We start from the raw sequence: 12,511 nt of genomic DNA on the forward strand, positions 1-12,511 counted from the left end.
AACTCTCTTTACTCAATTTTCATATGGTGCATAGATATGCCATTTCTTTTTTAAAAAATTCTCTTGGTATCAGCTTCCAGCAAACACCCTATGTGATAGTCGACATAAATACACATTCTGTCTACTTGGTGGCAACTGGTGGTCCAGACGTGGGTGCGCTCTTTTCCATCCATGAATAGACAGGGTTGTTTTAAAATGAAGAAAAATAGGACTGGGAGGCAAGGGTGGGCGACATGCATTCCAGGGGCCGGATGTGGCCCCTGCTGCCCCCCCAAATTTTAAATTAGGAAAAAAAGTAATCCAGAACAGCTGGTTGGACACTTTTTAGTGCTCTGTAACTACTACAAAGCACCAACGAGTCAAAATTAGCTTGCAAAGTTGGATAAATAAAACCAGTAGCCCAATGTTTTTCTCAGCTATCACAGTTTATAATTTTCTCTTTTAGGAAAGGGCTTAATAGTAGAAGATACGTGGGATGTATAAAGAACTTGGAAATATCCCGTTCCACCTTTGACTTGCTTAAAAACTCATATGGTGTGAGGAAAGGCTGCATCCTAGAGGTATGACATACTGACAGTTCTGTCGGGTAGATTTAAATTGCTTTAAATTTTGTATATTAAAATTTTTTAGGCTATGTTTTATCATAAATTATGTAACGTTGCATAATGTTGTTATTTTTTTATGAACTGTTGCCCAGAGAGCTTTGGCTATTGGGCAGTTTAGAAATGAATACAACAACAACAATAACAACAGGATTGCTGCTAAAAAATTAGTCAACAGTATGTGATGATGCTATAATGTCTGCCCAGTTGTATAAAGTGTCAGATAATCAACTCTTACATTGTTATCTCTCCGCTATACCATGATCTCATTCACTGATGATTTCTTTTCTTTTGCAAAACAGCCTATACGCGGTGCTAGTATCTTAAGTAATGGTTACATTGAATTGCTGCCTAAGTCACTTTCACCAGAATCGGAACTCATGGCCACTTTTGCTACTAAAAACACCAGTGGCATTATCCTCGTGGGGCTTAGCAAAGGTGCAGAAAAACGAAGACGCAGGCAAGCCCATCTGGTAAGTGTATACAGCCATCTCCAGACTTTAACTGGCTTCTGCTCTTGTGTTTTCCAATGTCTTAGGCCACGGCTAGACGAGAGGGGTTGAGGGAGATGACCTTGTGATTTTATGATCGCGAGATCGCCCCCCTCAGTGTACACGCAGCGCGCCTCATCCCAGAAGGAAGAGGACATCGTGGCTGCCATTTTATTTTTGTTTTTAATTGGAGAAGAGCGCACAAGCGCTCCTGTGCAAAAAGTACATTTTTTAAAAAAAATCTCCTGCTCCCCCACCCCTCCCCCGATGGGCAGAGAGCTCCTGTGGAACTCCGTGCTCCGTGCCCGGTTCCTGGCTCGTTGTGTTTACAAAACTGTGACAGTGGGCCACACATCCCGCAGTCTCAGGATCAGCCTGAGGACGTGGGGAAAAGCGGGGGGGGGGGGGGGGGAGGGTATGGCGTTATCCTGGGGAAAGGGAGGGATCATCCTTCCCTGCTCCCGGGATGCCCTGTGCATCCTGGGGACACACAGGGATGATCCCGGGATGATCCCTGAGATATTGCCTGGTCTAGCCATGGCCTTAGCCCTTTCCTTTAGGTTAAAACTTGGGCTGCCATAAAATAGGCTGGCACCTCAGCTAGAATTCTGCAAGTAGAATTAGAGTAGGCAGCACAATGTACCTCAAGGAGAGAGAGAGAGAAGAGAGAGAGGTAAAACTTTTTGGAAATCTTGAACCTATAGGAAAACGCTTTCCCCCCCAGAAAAAAAGTAAATTTTGGAAATATTTACTTTGGAAATATGCAATACTTATTTTCTTATCAATCCTAAACTTATTTCAGTAACATAACATAGTGAAACTACTGGAATGAGTGGCCCTATTTGACATATTTATAAAATTTACAGAACAATCCTTTGCACTTACTTCTAAGACCCAGTCTGTCTAATGGAGCTTTCTCCCTGCTAAATATGCATAAGACTGAATGTACAGATGTCTTATAGTGCAGTGTTATGCATGTCTACACAGAAGTACGACCCACTGAATTTTACTCCCAGATGCTGCCTTAGTTTTGTACAAGCTAAAGGACAGCAGATGCAGGATACTTGCTTCTAATAACTCCAAACTAGATAAAAAAGTCACCAGAAGAAATCAAGCACCCATTCATGAGAAAATGGATTTGAACAGCACCCTCTAGGTGCATTTTGAATTTTAGTGTTGTATATGTTTACAATACACACAGGAATTATCCTTCTCCAATTCTGTAGATCAGCCTCTCCCAACCTGGTACCCTCCAAACACGTTGGGCTGCAACGCCAATCATCTCTTGCGAGCGTCTCCCATTGGCTGGATTTCCCCAGGGTTTTTTTTCCCTAGACCTTTACATCTCTAGCAAGAGAGCAATAACCTAACCCGATTCTCTTCTCCATCATTCTCAGCCCTTTTTCTCCATCATGCTGGTCGATGGCCATTTGGCAGTGCACGTTAATGCCGGCGACCGAGCAAGTACACGAAAGGTTACAGTCAAGTCAGCTAATGGAACTTATAGTGACGGCCAGGAACATTCTGTCATTCTGACTCGGAATAAAAGGTACACCCTGAAGCACTTGTTTAATTACCGCCTGTTGTCAGTTTATCATGTTCCCTAAAGAACTGACTTAGCTTAGTTTGTTTCAGCAGGATAATTACAGTGGTGATTTTCTGTTGTTAATAGAGGAGTTCTGATTTATATGGTAATTGCATACAGCACCCAGCCACTGATGAAGTTGCGCATGAACGCTCCCTTGAAATCTGTAGACGCTTTGGCCACTAGAAGGAATCCTATCAAAGATTGATAAAAAAAAATAAACAAACACATAATTAGCTATTTTATTTATTAGGCGGAAAAACATACAAATCCAATGTATTATGCAATACCTACAGCAGGATTAGCAGTAGAAATTAATTATAAAGAGATTAGGTATGGTGCACCACAGAGGCAAGGCTCCAACAGCTCTTAAAAAACCACAATTTATCCTTGAATCATTTAAAGTGGATCTTGAAATTATTGAATCTTTCTTTCCTAACAGTTATTCTTTTAGTTATTATTGTTGTTGTTGAATAATATTTCACTTTACTTTTTTACAGGATGATAACTGTCCAAGTGGATGAAAGTAGCCCTGCAGGAATTAGACTTGGCCCATTGGCAGAAACGAGACCAATGAACATATCCAACTTCTTCATTGGTGGGGTTCCTGCAGGAGAAGGCATTTTAGGACTAAATATGACTGGCTCTTTCTGTGGCTGTATAACCAACCTGATATTTAATACGGAGTAAGTTGAAGTCGGTTCCATGGATCCAAATAGTCGTGAAATTAGTAATACGTAAAATGAACACTCACTTATTTAACCATATACTGTACTCTTTGTGATGGGGAGCCAATCTCCTTTAGTCCTGCGCCCTATAATGTTTTAAAACAGTCAAGGTTCATAATATTTATTTATCTATATGCTGCCTTATCTGCTAAAAGCCATCAGCTAAAAACTTTTCTTTTCCCTATAGCCTTCAAATATTGAGTTTGTTCTGACTCTATACTGTTACCTTCTCCCTACCCGGTGCCTGTTTACACTTCCCTGTGCCTGTTTGCATTCTCCTTCCCTCTTTATTGTTTACTACAACTTTATTAGATTGTAAGCCTATGCGGCAGGGTCTTGCTATTTACTGTGTTATCTGTACAGCACCATGTACATTGATGGTGCTATATAAATAATAATAATAATAATAATAATAATAATAATAATAATAATCAAGGTGGTATATAAGCGTTTAAAACAATAAAACCCTACAACAATAAAAACAAGAGCATTAAAAATGGCGAAAACGTTACAAACTACTCATTTTAAAAGGTTACACCCTTTCTAAAGGTAAAGAGAGTGCCAATCATAAATTTTGAGAGAGCACATACCATAGTTTGGGGGCAAACACAGGAGAAGGCCTACAAATCTTAATATTTGGGCAGGTTCATAGCAAGACAGACAGTCCCTTAGATAGATCCTGAGCCATTTAGAGCTTTAAAGGTTAAGACGAACACCTCGATACGAGCCAAGAAAGCAACTGGTTACCAGAGCAAGTCTTTCAGGACAGGTGTAATATGGTTGCAATGCCTTGCATCAAGTTAACAGTCTAGCTGATGCATTTTGCACCAATTAAAGTTTGCAGACACCCATCCAGTATAATATGCATAAAAATCCTAATTGTAATGTGAGACAGGAAACATTTATAATAAGATATAACTGTCGGTTTAGTGCCGTGCATAACTGCCAGTCATTACACAGCCATTCATCCTAATATGTATATTATATTTTATGGGAAATTTTGCTGGCCTTAATGTTTAATTATAGTACATAATTCAAACATATTATCAGCTTTACCTACAATCTCAGGGCTAAAACAGCAGTATTTTTTAAAAAAGCAACTTCGACCACAGTTTTTACCACGCTACCTCTGCACTGAAGGAGGATTCATTCATTTATGGAAGAAGCACCATTTGACATGTTCTTATCTTCTTTAATCCTGAGGTGGCACAGTTGTGCTATAGCCGTTCTTAACAATGGCATTAAATTGAACAGATTGGTAGCCTAATTTCATTGCCTTATCTTAAACTCAATTCTTCTAAAATCCTTTCTTTGCCCAGGTGATTTTAAACCAAATTGAGTTGCTCTTTTGTAGTTGCCTGGCCAACTACTTTTGTGGCATCATCACCCTGTGGCTGCGTTCAGACAACACAATAGTCAACGGTGGGGTAATAATCAGCTCAACAGTTGTTTATTTAGGGGTACTCCCCACACGACATGATAATAATCAACCATGGTGTGAATTAGGATCAGTATTGAGCTGGCTATTAGGCCACGCTGAGTTGACTCACTCATCGCCCCTCTCTCCCAACCTCAGTCCTTCTGCTAGTATCCCATCAGCCATTGCTGCCAAAAAACTATCGTTAGCTGGACTAGGGTGGCAGTCACCACTTTGACTGCTCTTGCCTTGGGACTCTGGCTGACAAAATAACTAACGGTGTCCGATGAAATAACCAATGGTGCCCATCACATGAACACAATAACCAACAGTGGTCCAACTAGCCAACTCTGCACAGCATTGGTTCTTTGCATGGGTTTTTTTGGCCAAATAACCAACCATTGGTTAAAAAAATCCCTCCACACAACATGATAACTCACAGTGGGTTAAATAACTAACCATTGACTTTTTAAACCACTGTTGGTTATCGTGTTGTCTGAACCCAGTCTCTGTGACGCTATCAACAACCTCTTCCTTTTAAGAGGGGACTTTAAATCTTTTTGTGTATGGGAGTATATGTGTGTATATCACAAACTGTCAGCAACAAATAAGAGAAAGGCATGGTATTAAAATAACAATATTTTAAACTTTATTTATAAAGAAAAGAATATATTAATACAACATGGTGTTAAAAATAAATGTACCTCCTTCCACTTCCCAGGGAAAATTACCCCCCTCCTCCAAATCTGTAGTCCAGATTGCCTAATCCTTCCCTTCTCAAAGCCAGTCCTTAACTACCTCACAAAGAAAACTCCATCACAGTTATACTCTCTCAACTGAAAAAGAAACAGGTGACACCATTCAAACAGCTCAACGTTGTAACTCCCCCTACTTTCCATTGCTTGTAATAAAAAGGATTTGTTAAAGGAGATTAAGCCCGCAACCAAACATTCAAATATATATATATACAAACAACAAAATATAATGCCATTTCATTCCACCTGCATTCTCTGTAGCTGCTTGAAGATAAAAACATTGCTTATTGGTAGGAATATGTGTGCCATGTGTAACTTCTCAACAGAAAAAAGTATGCAGACATCAAGTTTTGCCTCACCTTGCTTACAGTTGCAAAAACGTCCAGAATTACAGCAGACTGCTGTGGTGGGTGTTTCTTCAATGGGACAGAGCAACAGGCAAAACCTGTAAATGTTTTGCCAAAGCAAGGAATTGTAGAGATGCTTGACTAGTGTAAACATTTAGAATTCCATATGTAAGGTTTTATGGGTAAAAGTAGTTGCTGCCATCTTATGCGCCTGTAAACAGTGCTCCTATTTCTTGTGTTCCACTTCAACAAAGTTAAAAGCTTTTTTCTTTAAACCTCAGACTTCTGGATTTCACCACTGCAGTGAGGTATGAAGGCGTTGATTTGGACAGCTGCTTTCTCTGGGAAAAGCCGAAGTACACCATTGACCCAGAAGACCCTGAGAGCTTGGCTGAAATGCAGATGCTTTCGCTTTCTTTAAGGCCTCCTTCAGAAATTAAGAAAGTATGTAGTGAAAAGCTAGACCAACGTTGCCTTATGGCAAAATGAGTCCTGGAGAAGTGGGAGACGTCAGGGGGTTGGGGGAGGGCGGCACACTGAGGAGGCATAGGGTCAAGTTCAGGTTTATTGAATAGACAGGACAATGTATTCCCCTGAATTCAGCAGCAGGAAAGGATCAATAGGAATCTTTAACATGTTTCTGAAGGAAACCTTGTATAATAAGCTAGTGCTGGTTTTGCTTTATAATATTCATAGTCAGTAGGTTTAAGATTATAGGAAGGTGAATACAAGAAGTCTTGCAGTGAGTTCGTTGTCCAGCCACCATCTCCTTTGAAACCTTGATGACACCTGTGGGAGAAGATTGAAGCTGAGGGTGGTCTGAGCTCTTTCCAAAATATCAATCTACCCACTCCTAAATTCATGAGATGGTTAAAGACGTAACAGTTGCTTATTGGTGGGGTATGTGTGCCATGTGTAGCTTATCAAGAGGGAAAGTATGCAGGTATCAATAGATTCATAACTTATGGTTCTATATGAATTTTTATCTGAGTTTAATCTACAGTAAAAAAAAATCATGCTGGAATTATGAAATAATTATTATTTCACCCCCCAGAAGTGCTATATAATTCTGATATTTCATAAGAAGGGAATATATGGGGTTTGAATTATGGGAACAGATATATGAAGGAGGAATAAGTTTCTCTGCTGCACCAATTATTTCTGCACTTTGTCCTGAATGGTAAAGAAGTGTGTTTATTGGGTACTAGAAATGTCTTTTTACTTGAGTAAATTTGAATAACTTTGGACAGTCATAGTTCTCTTGACTATTCAAGTTTCAGCTAGACACACATATTGCATCTAAAACTAGAACTCTTGCCTGTGAAGATGAACATCATTTGTGTCTGTCTGGATTCTGATATGATTTGAGTTTGGGTTTATACTCGTGATTTATTCTTTGAGGCATCCACATGCAGTCGAAAACAACAGAATATTCTGACACACCTAGTGGAATATGAAGTCCTCTAACTGAGTTGTTTTATTAACAGAAACCATGTGCAGAGGGTGAACTACTGAATTACATTTCTGGTGCTCATCAGTTTGGCCTTGCCAGAAGCAGCCACTTGATGTTACTTTTTGATCAGTCTACAGTAAGGAAGAAGTAGGTATATCTTAGTGGTGGTGATGATAATAGTAGTAGTAGTAGTAGTAAATAATAATAATAATAATAATAATAAGAAGAAGAAGAAGAAGAAGAAGAAGAAGAAGTCACTTTTCAACATGTAAAATATCATACACTGTTATCTGCCTTCAAAATCTGTGAGATAGGTCATTATTCCCATTTCACAGATGGGAAAACTGAGGCTGAGTGATAATAACATAGGGCACCATCCAACCAATGTATAGCAATGCTAGATTCCACTGAATTGTGGGGAAGTTAAACCCCTACATATGTCTTTCTCAGGATAAGCTAAAGCAGCTAATTTTACAGGGTTTGTGTTCACATGAAAAAGATCTGTTTTTCAACAGAGAGCTTTCTCTGTTGTGGAGAGCTTTCTCCGCTGTGGCACCCCGGTTGTGGAACGAGCTCCCCAGAGAGGTCCGCCTGGCGCCTACACTGTATTGCTTTCATCGCCAGCTGAAGACATTTTTATTCACTCAGTATTTTAACACTTAATTTTAACTTAAATTTAAATTTTACTGTTTTAACTCTGTATCTTAATCTTATAATCAACTTTGCTGTGTGGTTTTATTCTGGTTGCGCTTTTTATACTGTATTTCGTAATTGTGTTTTTAACCTGTTGGATGTTTTTTGTGGTTTTAATTTTTGTGAACCGCCCAGAGAGCTTCGGCTATTGGGTGGTATAAAAATGTAATAAATAAATAAACAAACAAACAAGCAAGCACAAAAAGTGCATGCCTATGAAAACTGACCATGTATTGGAAGAAGGGACTACATAGTTACTGAATGTAGCCCCAAATACTTACGGCCAAGCGAAGTTCCCTGACAGTCGTGAAGTTCCCTGACAGTCATCGCTAAGCCAATGTACCTTTGTTGCAGGGCAGTTGTGATGACAGTTATGAGCTGTGTGAAGCTGGCTCCAAAGTTAAAAAACTTGCTCTCAAAATAGCCATAACAACACTGATTTTTCCTATAGCTTGAACAAAAATTCTGTTCTGCCATAAAACAGGAAAACTTTAAGTGTAAACTGAAATCTATGAAATTCCCCAATTCTGAATCTTTCCCATCCCCTCAGGCCTTACATATTCCATCTACCTTTCCTTAAGTTTCTCTTCTGCTGCCCCCCCCCCCTTTCGGCCATTCTCCCTACACCTGCCCTCTTACAATTATTCTCTTCTTTCACCCCCTCCCTCTCTCCTCCTGAGTGTGTCTGATTCAGAATAAAGTCAGAATGTGAAATGATGTTTCATTTTATTTATTGTGGGTTGGATCCTAACTTGCCCCTCCACAAAAAGAAGGGCTCTTTCTATTCAAAGAAATCACCAGGATTCAGCAGAGGCTTCCTGCTGGAGGGAGCGGGAGGGCAGCTATGATTTCCGATTCCCCCGTTCCCTTGCAGTCCATCCTACGCTGTTCTAGAGGGTCCCCCAGACCTCTGGAACAGCATGAGTGGAGGAAGAAGGAATTGGAGAGAATCATCAGCTCTCCCCCCTTCCTCCAGCACGATCACAACTCTACTGCTCACAAGTCTTAGGGCCCTTTCTACACCTAAGGATTATCCCAGGAAAATGGAGGGATCATCCCTGTCTGCTCCCGGGATCCCCTGTGTGTTATTTGGATGCACAGGGATGATCCCGGGGGGGCGGGGAGGCAGGTGTAGAACGGCCTTAGTCTAGTCCAATACACTTAATGGACTCCTATTGATCTCTTCCTTTAGAAAGCTTAGAACCATTTCCATCAGGCTTCCTGCAGTCTCCAGGCTCTGAGCAATTCCACTTTTTATTTCCTAGGCTTTCCGTGCAGTTGAACCTCAGGACCTTTGCTCCTAGTGGGCTGATATACTACATGGCTCACCAAAAGCAGGCCGATTATGCAGCCCTTCAGCTACAAGGAGGGAAACTTTATTTCTCATTTGATCTGGGGAAAGGACGGGCGGTAGCTTTCCATGGAGCAATAATCACCGATGGAAAATGGCATACGGTAGGTGCACTGAATGCCTGCATTTCTTGACTTAAGGCCAAGCAAGGAACAGACCTCGTTTTGCTGTTCTATTACACTCCTTGTATATAGGAAGAACAACTCTTTGTTGATACTATTTCAAAACTTTTCATCAGCTACAAATAGTACTCACCAAAAATGTATTTTTCATAGGTTGTATAGTAGCTTTTTCATCTACCCACCAAGTACTCTGTGTATTTAGATACCTAATGCTGCAAAAATAATAATAATGTAGGAGCTGACTGATACCTGAAGCAGGGAAATTTCTCACAGTTCTGCACATCCCACCCAATGGGATTGAATCCTGTTCTTAGTTATATCTTCCCAAGGCTTAACTAACAATAGCAGCTCACCAATAACGTATCTTATCTTACAGGTGAAGACAGAGTTTGCTAAGAGGAAAGGTGTCATCATAGTGGATGGGCAGGAATCTGTGGCTGTCAGTGTTCCAGGAGATGGAAACACATTGGATGTGGATGGAAAGCTGTACTTAGGGGGTCTGCCTTTAGCTTACCCAGCCAAGCAGATTGGAAATGTAAGAAGCTTTTTTCTTCATAGTGAGTTCCTCCAAAGGACAATCTATGGTGCTTTGAAACGCAAAAACCTTGTGGGGAACTTCTGCCAACAAATGGCTTGTCATGTGATAATAGCCACCACCTGGAATGATTTTAAAAATTGGTCTCTCTGTGTTGTCTGTAAAATGTATAAATTGGGCCATAATAATGTTGAAAGTGGGCTATATCCGCTAGCATAAGGATTTGGTGGTTTTACACTTATGCTCACCCCTTTTACTTCCTTTGGTCTGAATGTCTTTAAAATATACCAGCCTTTTAGGTCTGCATTTTATTTACAGCAATAATGGCAAGAGCAGTGATTTCTACCTAAACTTTGAAAGGTGTACTAGACACTTCTGTATCTGAAAGATGCAGCGTTAGCCTCCACTATGTCCCTAATAAGTAGGCTTTTTTCATAAATATAACAAAAGCAATATTTAATTACACAGTATCAAAAAGTATCTGAGGGTCGAAAAAAATGTCTCCCAAGATTTTTTTTAATTAAATAATCTCTTGGGGGATTTTTCTGATTTCTATCTCAGCTATGGTGCTGAGGAGCACAGTTATTAACCCATTCCCTGATGCTGTTTTCGTGACTTAAATCCTCTCTCTTCCCCACCGCCCCATTCCCCAAGCAGCCCTTATGAGGAAAAACAGGGATACTTTCTAAATGTTTCTTCTTGCAGGGCTAATGGCATCTTTTGGGGGCCAGTTAGATTGAGACAATGGGAGATAGATTAACTTCTCTCTCTAACAGTGCTGGTGATCTACTCAAATTCTCCTGTTACCTTTAATATGTACCTGGGGCTATGTCAGTTCTTGCCTTTACTCAAACGTAAGTGTAGGGGATCCTATCAGAACCATAGTGTGTATGTGTGTGGGGGGGAGGGAATCGGGGTTTTAACCCCTTGTTCCACTGTGGTTCAATCTGGATTGCTCCTGCCACCTCCATTGAAGTGAATGGAGACCTTTTTCCTATGCAGATTCAAGCTACAGAGCCCCCACATGTGGGGAACACAGTGACCTGGTTTGGATGATGCGGCATGCTGTAGGGATACACGAAGGCTGTTTAAGCCTCTGATAATAATACAGATTTATATTGCAGTTTATACCAGAGGGCATTCAAATTATCCCAAACATACAAAACACAACAATATAAACAAAAATCAATAAATACATGTTAGATAAACTACTAAACAGAAATTAAACTAATTCAACAATTAACTCTTAGTGGCTGGGTTTGCATGACATGGTAACTCCTGGTTGGGGTTGCATATTCAAAATGTCACATGGCATACACTGCAGTTCATGGGTTAAATAACCCACTGTGAGCTGGCTGGGTTGAGTGAACTGGTCTGCCGGGGGTGGTGGGGGAGGAAGGGTTAAATCCCCCTTCCCTCACACTAGGACCTCAGTCCAGATTGGGTTCCTCACCCTTACTTTTTGGAAAGGAAATACTAGTTGTTTTCTTGATCTGTGCTAGTAACTGGATTTCTCAGTGAATTAACATTCTATATCAATAAGGCTTTGTGGTTGGTGTGTGTGTGTGTGCATGGTGTATGAACTGTACTAACTGTGATATTGAATTGTGTTTACAGATTACTCACAGTATCCCTGCATGCATTGGTGGACTAACCCTTAATAGCAAGGAACTGGATAAAGAAAGCCCAGCTTCAGTCTTCGCTGTGAATAAATGCTATGTTGCAGCTCAGGAAGGATCGTTTTTTGATGGAAATGGTTTTGCTGCTCTTGGTAAGGAAGGGGTTGTTTAACAGAACAATAATAATAATAATAATAATAATAATAATAATAATAATAATTTATTTCTTACCCGCCTCTCCACTTGGAACTTAATTCAAAGGAAAAATAGGCATGAAACGAAATATAGTTACACCCCATCATACTGCAATGTATTGATTTCCCCCTCCCCTTTATTTCCAGTTCTGTCTGTTTTCTGATTACGTAAAGTGTTCCTTGCATAACCGTTCCTTAAATGAGAAATATGACTACTTCATTTTAACTGGAAGTTACTGTAATTTACACTTTCTCTTACAAAACCAAGACGCTTGTACATCGGGAGACTGCTGTGAGCAAGCATTGCCATCTTGACATCTGTTTCCCTACCACTTTCTGCAGTTATTTTAATATATATTGAGTTGGATCTATGCTTAGCCATACTTATAATAGACCCATTGGCATCAATAGGACTTAGTGATGAGTATTTGATTTCAGTAGGTCTACTCTAAGTATGACTAAGTGTAAATACAACCCAAAATGTATAATGTAATACATACATTCCTTGCAGATGGAGGCCCATCTATCCGCTTGTCGGATGGCCTTCTGCTGACAAAAATTGTTTTAATTAGACAAGGTTTTGGCCTCATAAGCTGACTATTATGGTTGCTGTTAATGT

The 12,511-nt window shown here is 40.1% G+C and overlaps 1 protein-coding gene across 1 annotated transcript in view; it reads left to right on the forward strand.

The window, feature by feature from the left end:
- Positions 1-12,511, forward strand: part of LAMA1 (laminin subunit alpha 1) — a 123,596-nt gene that overhangs the window by 102,999 nt on the left and 8,086 nt on the right. Inside the window, exons 52-60 of the mRNA XM_063131297.1 lie at positions 446-560; positions 905-1,075; positions 2,491-2,642; positions 3,179-3,364; positions 6,207-6,369; positions 7,413-7,525; positions 9,337-9,526; positions 9,921-10,079; positions 11,697-11,850. Of these exons, the coding sequence (XP_062987367.1) occupies positions 446-560; positions 905-1,075; positions 2,491-2,642; positions 3,179-3,364; positions 6,207-6,369; positions 7,413-7,525; positions 9,337-9,526; positions 9,921-10,079; positions 11,697-11,850 (1,403 nt within the window). The remainder of the gene's footprint in view (positions 1-445; positions 561-904; positions 1,076-2,490; positions 2,643-3,178; positions 3,365-6,206; positions 6,370-7,412; positions 7,526-9,336; positions 9,527-9,920; positions 10,080-11,696; positions 11,851-12,511) is intronic.

This window comes from Elgaria multicarinata, chromosome 7 (assembly GCF_023053635.1).
Source record: "Elgaria multicarinata webbii isolate HBS135686 ecotype San Diego chromosome 7, rElgMul1.1.pri, whole genome shotgun sequence".
In the NCBI taxonomy this organism is placed as follows: Eukaryota; Metazoa; Chordata; class Lepidosauria; order Squamata; family Anguidae; genus Elgaria; species Elgaria multicarinata.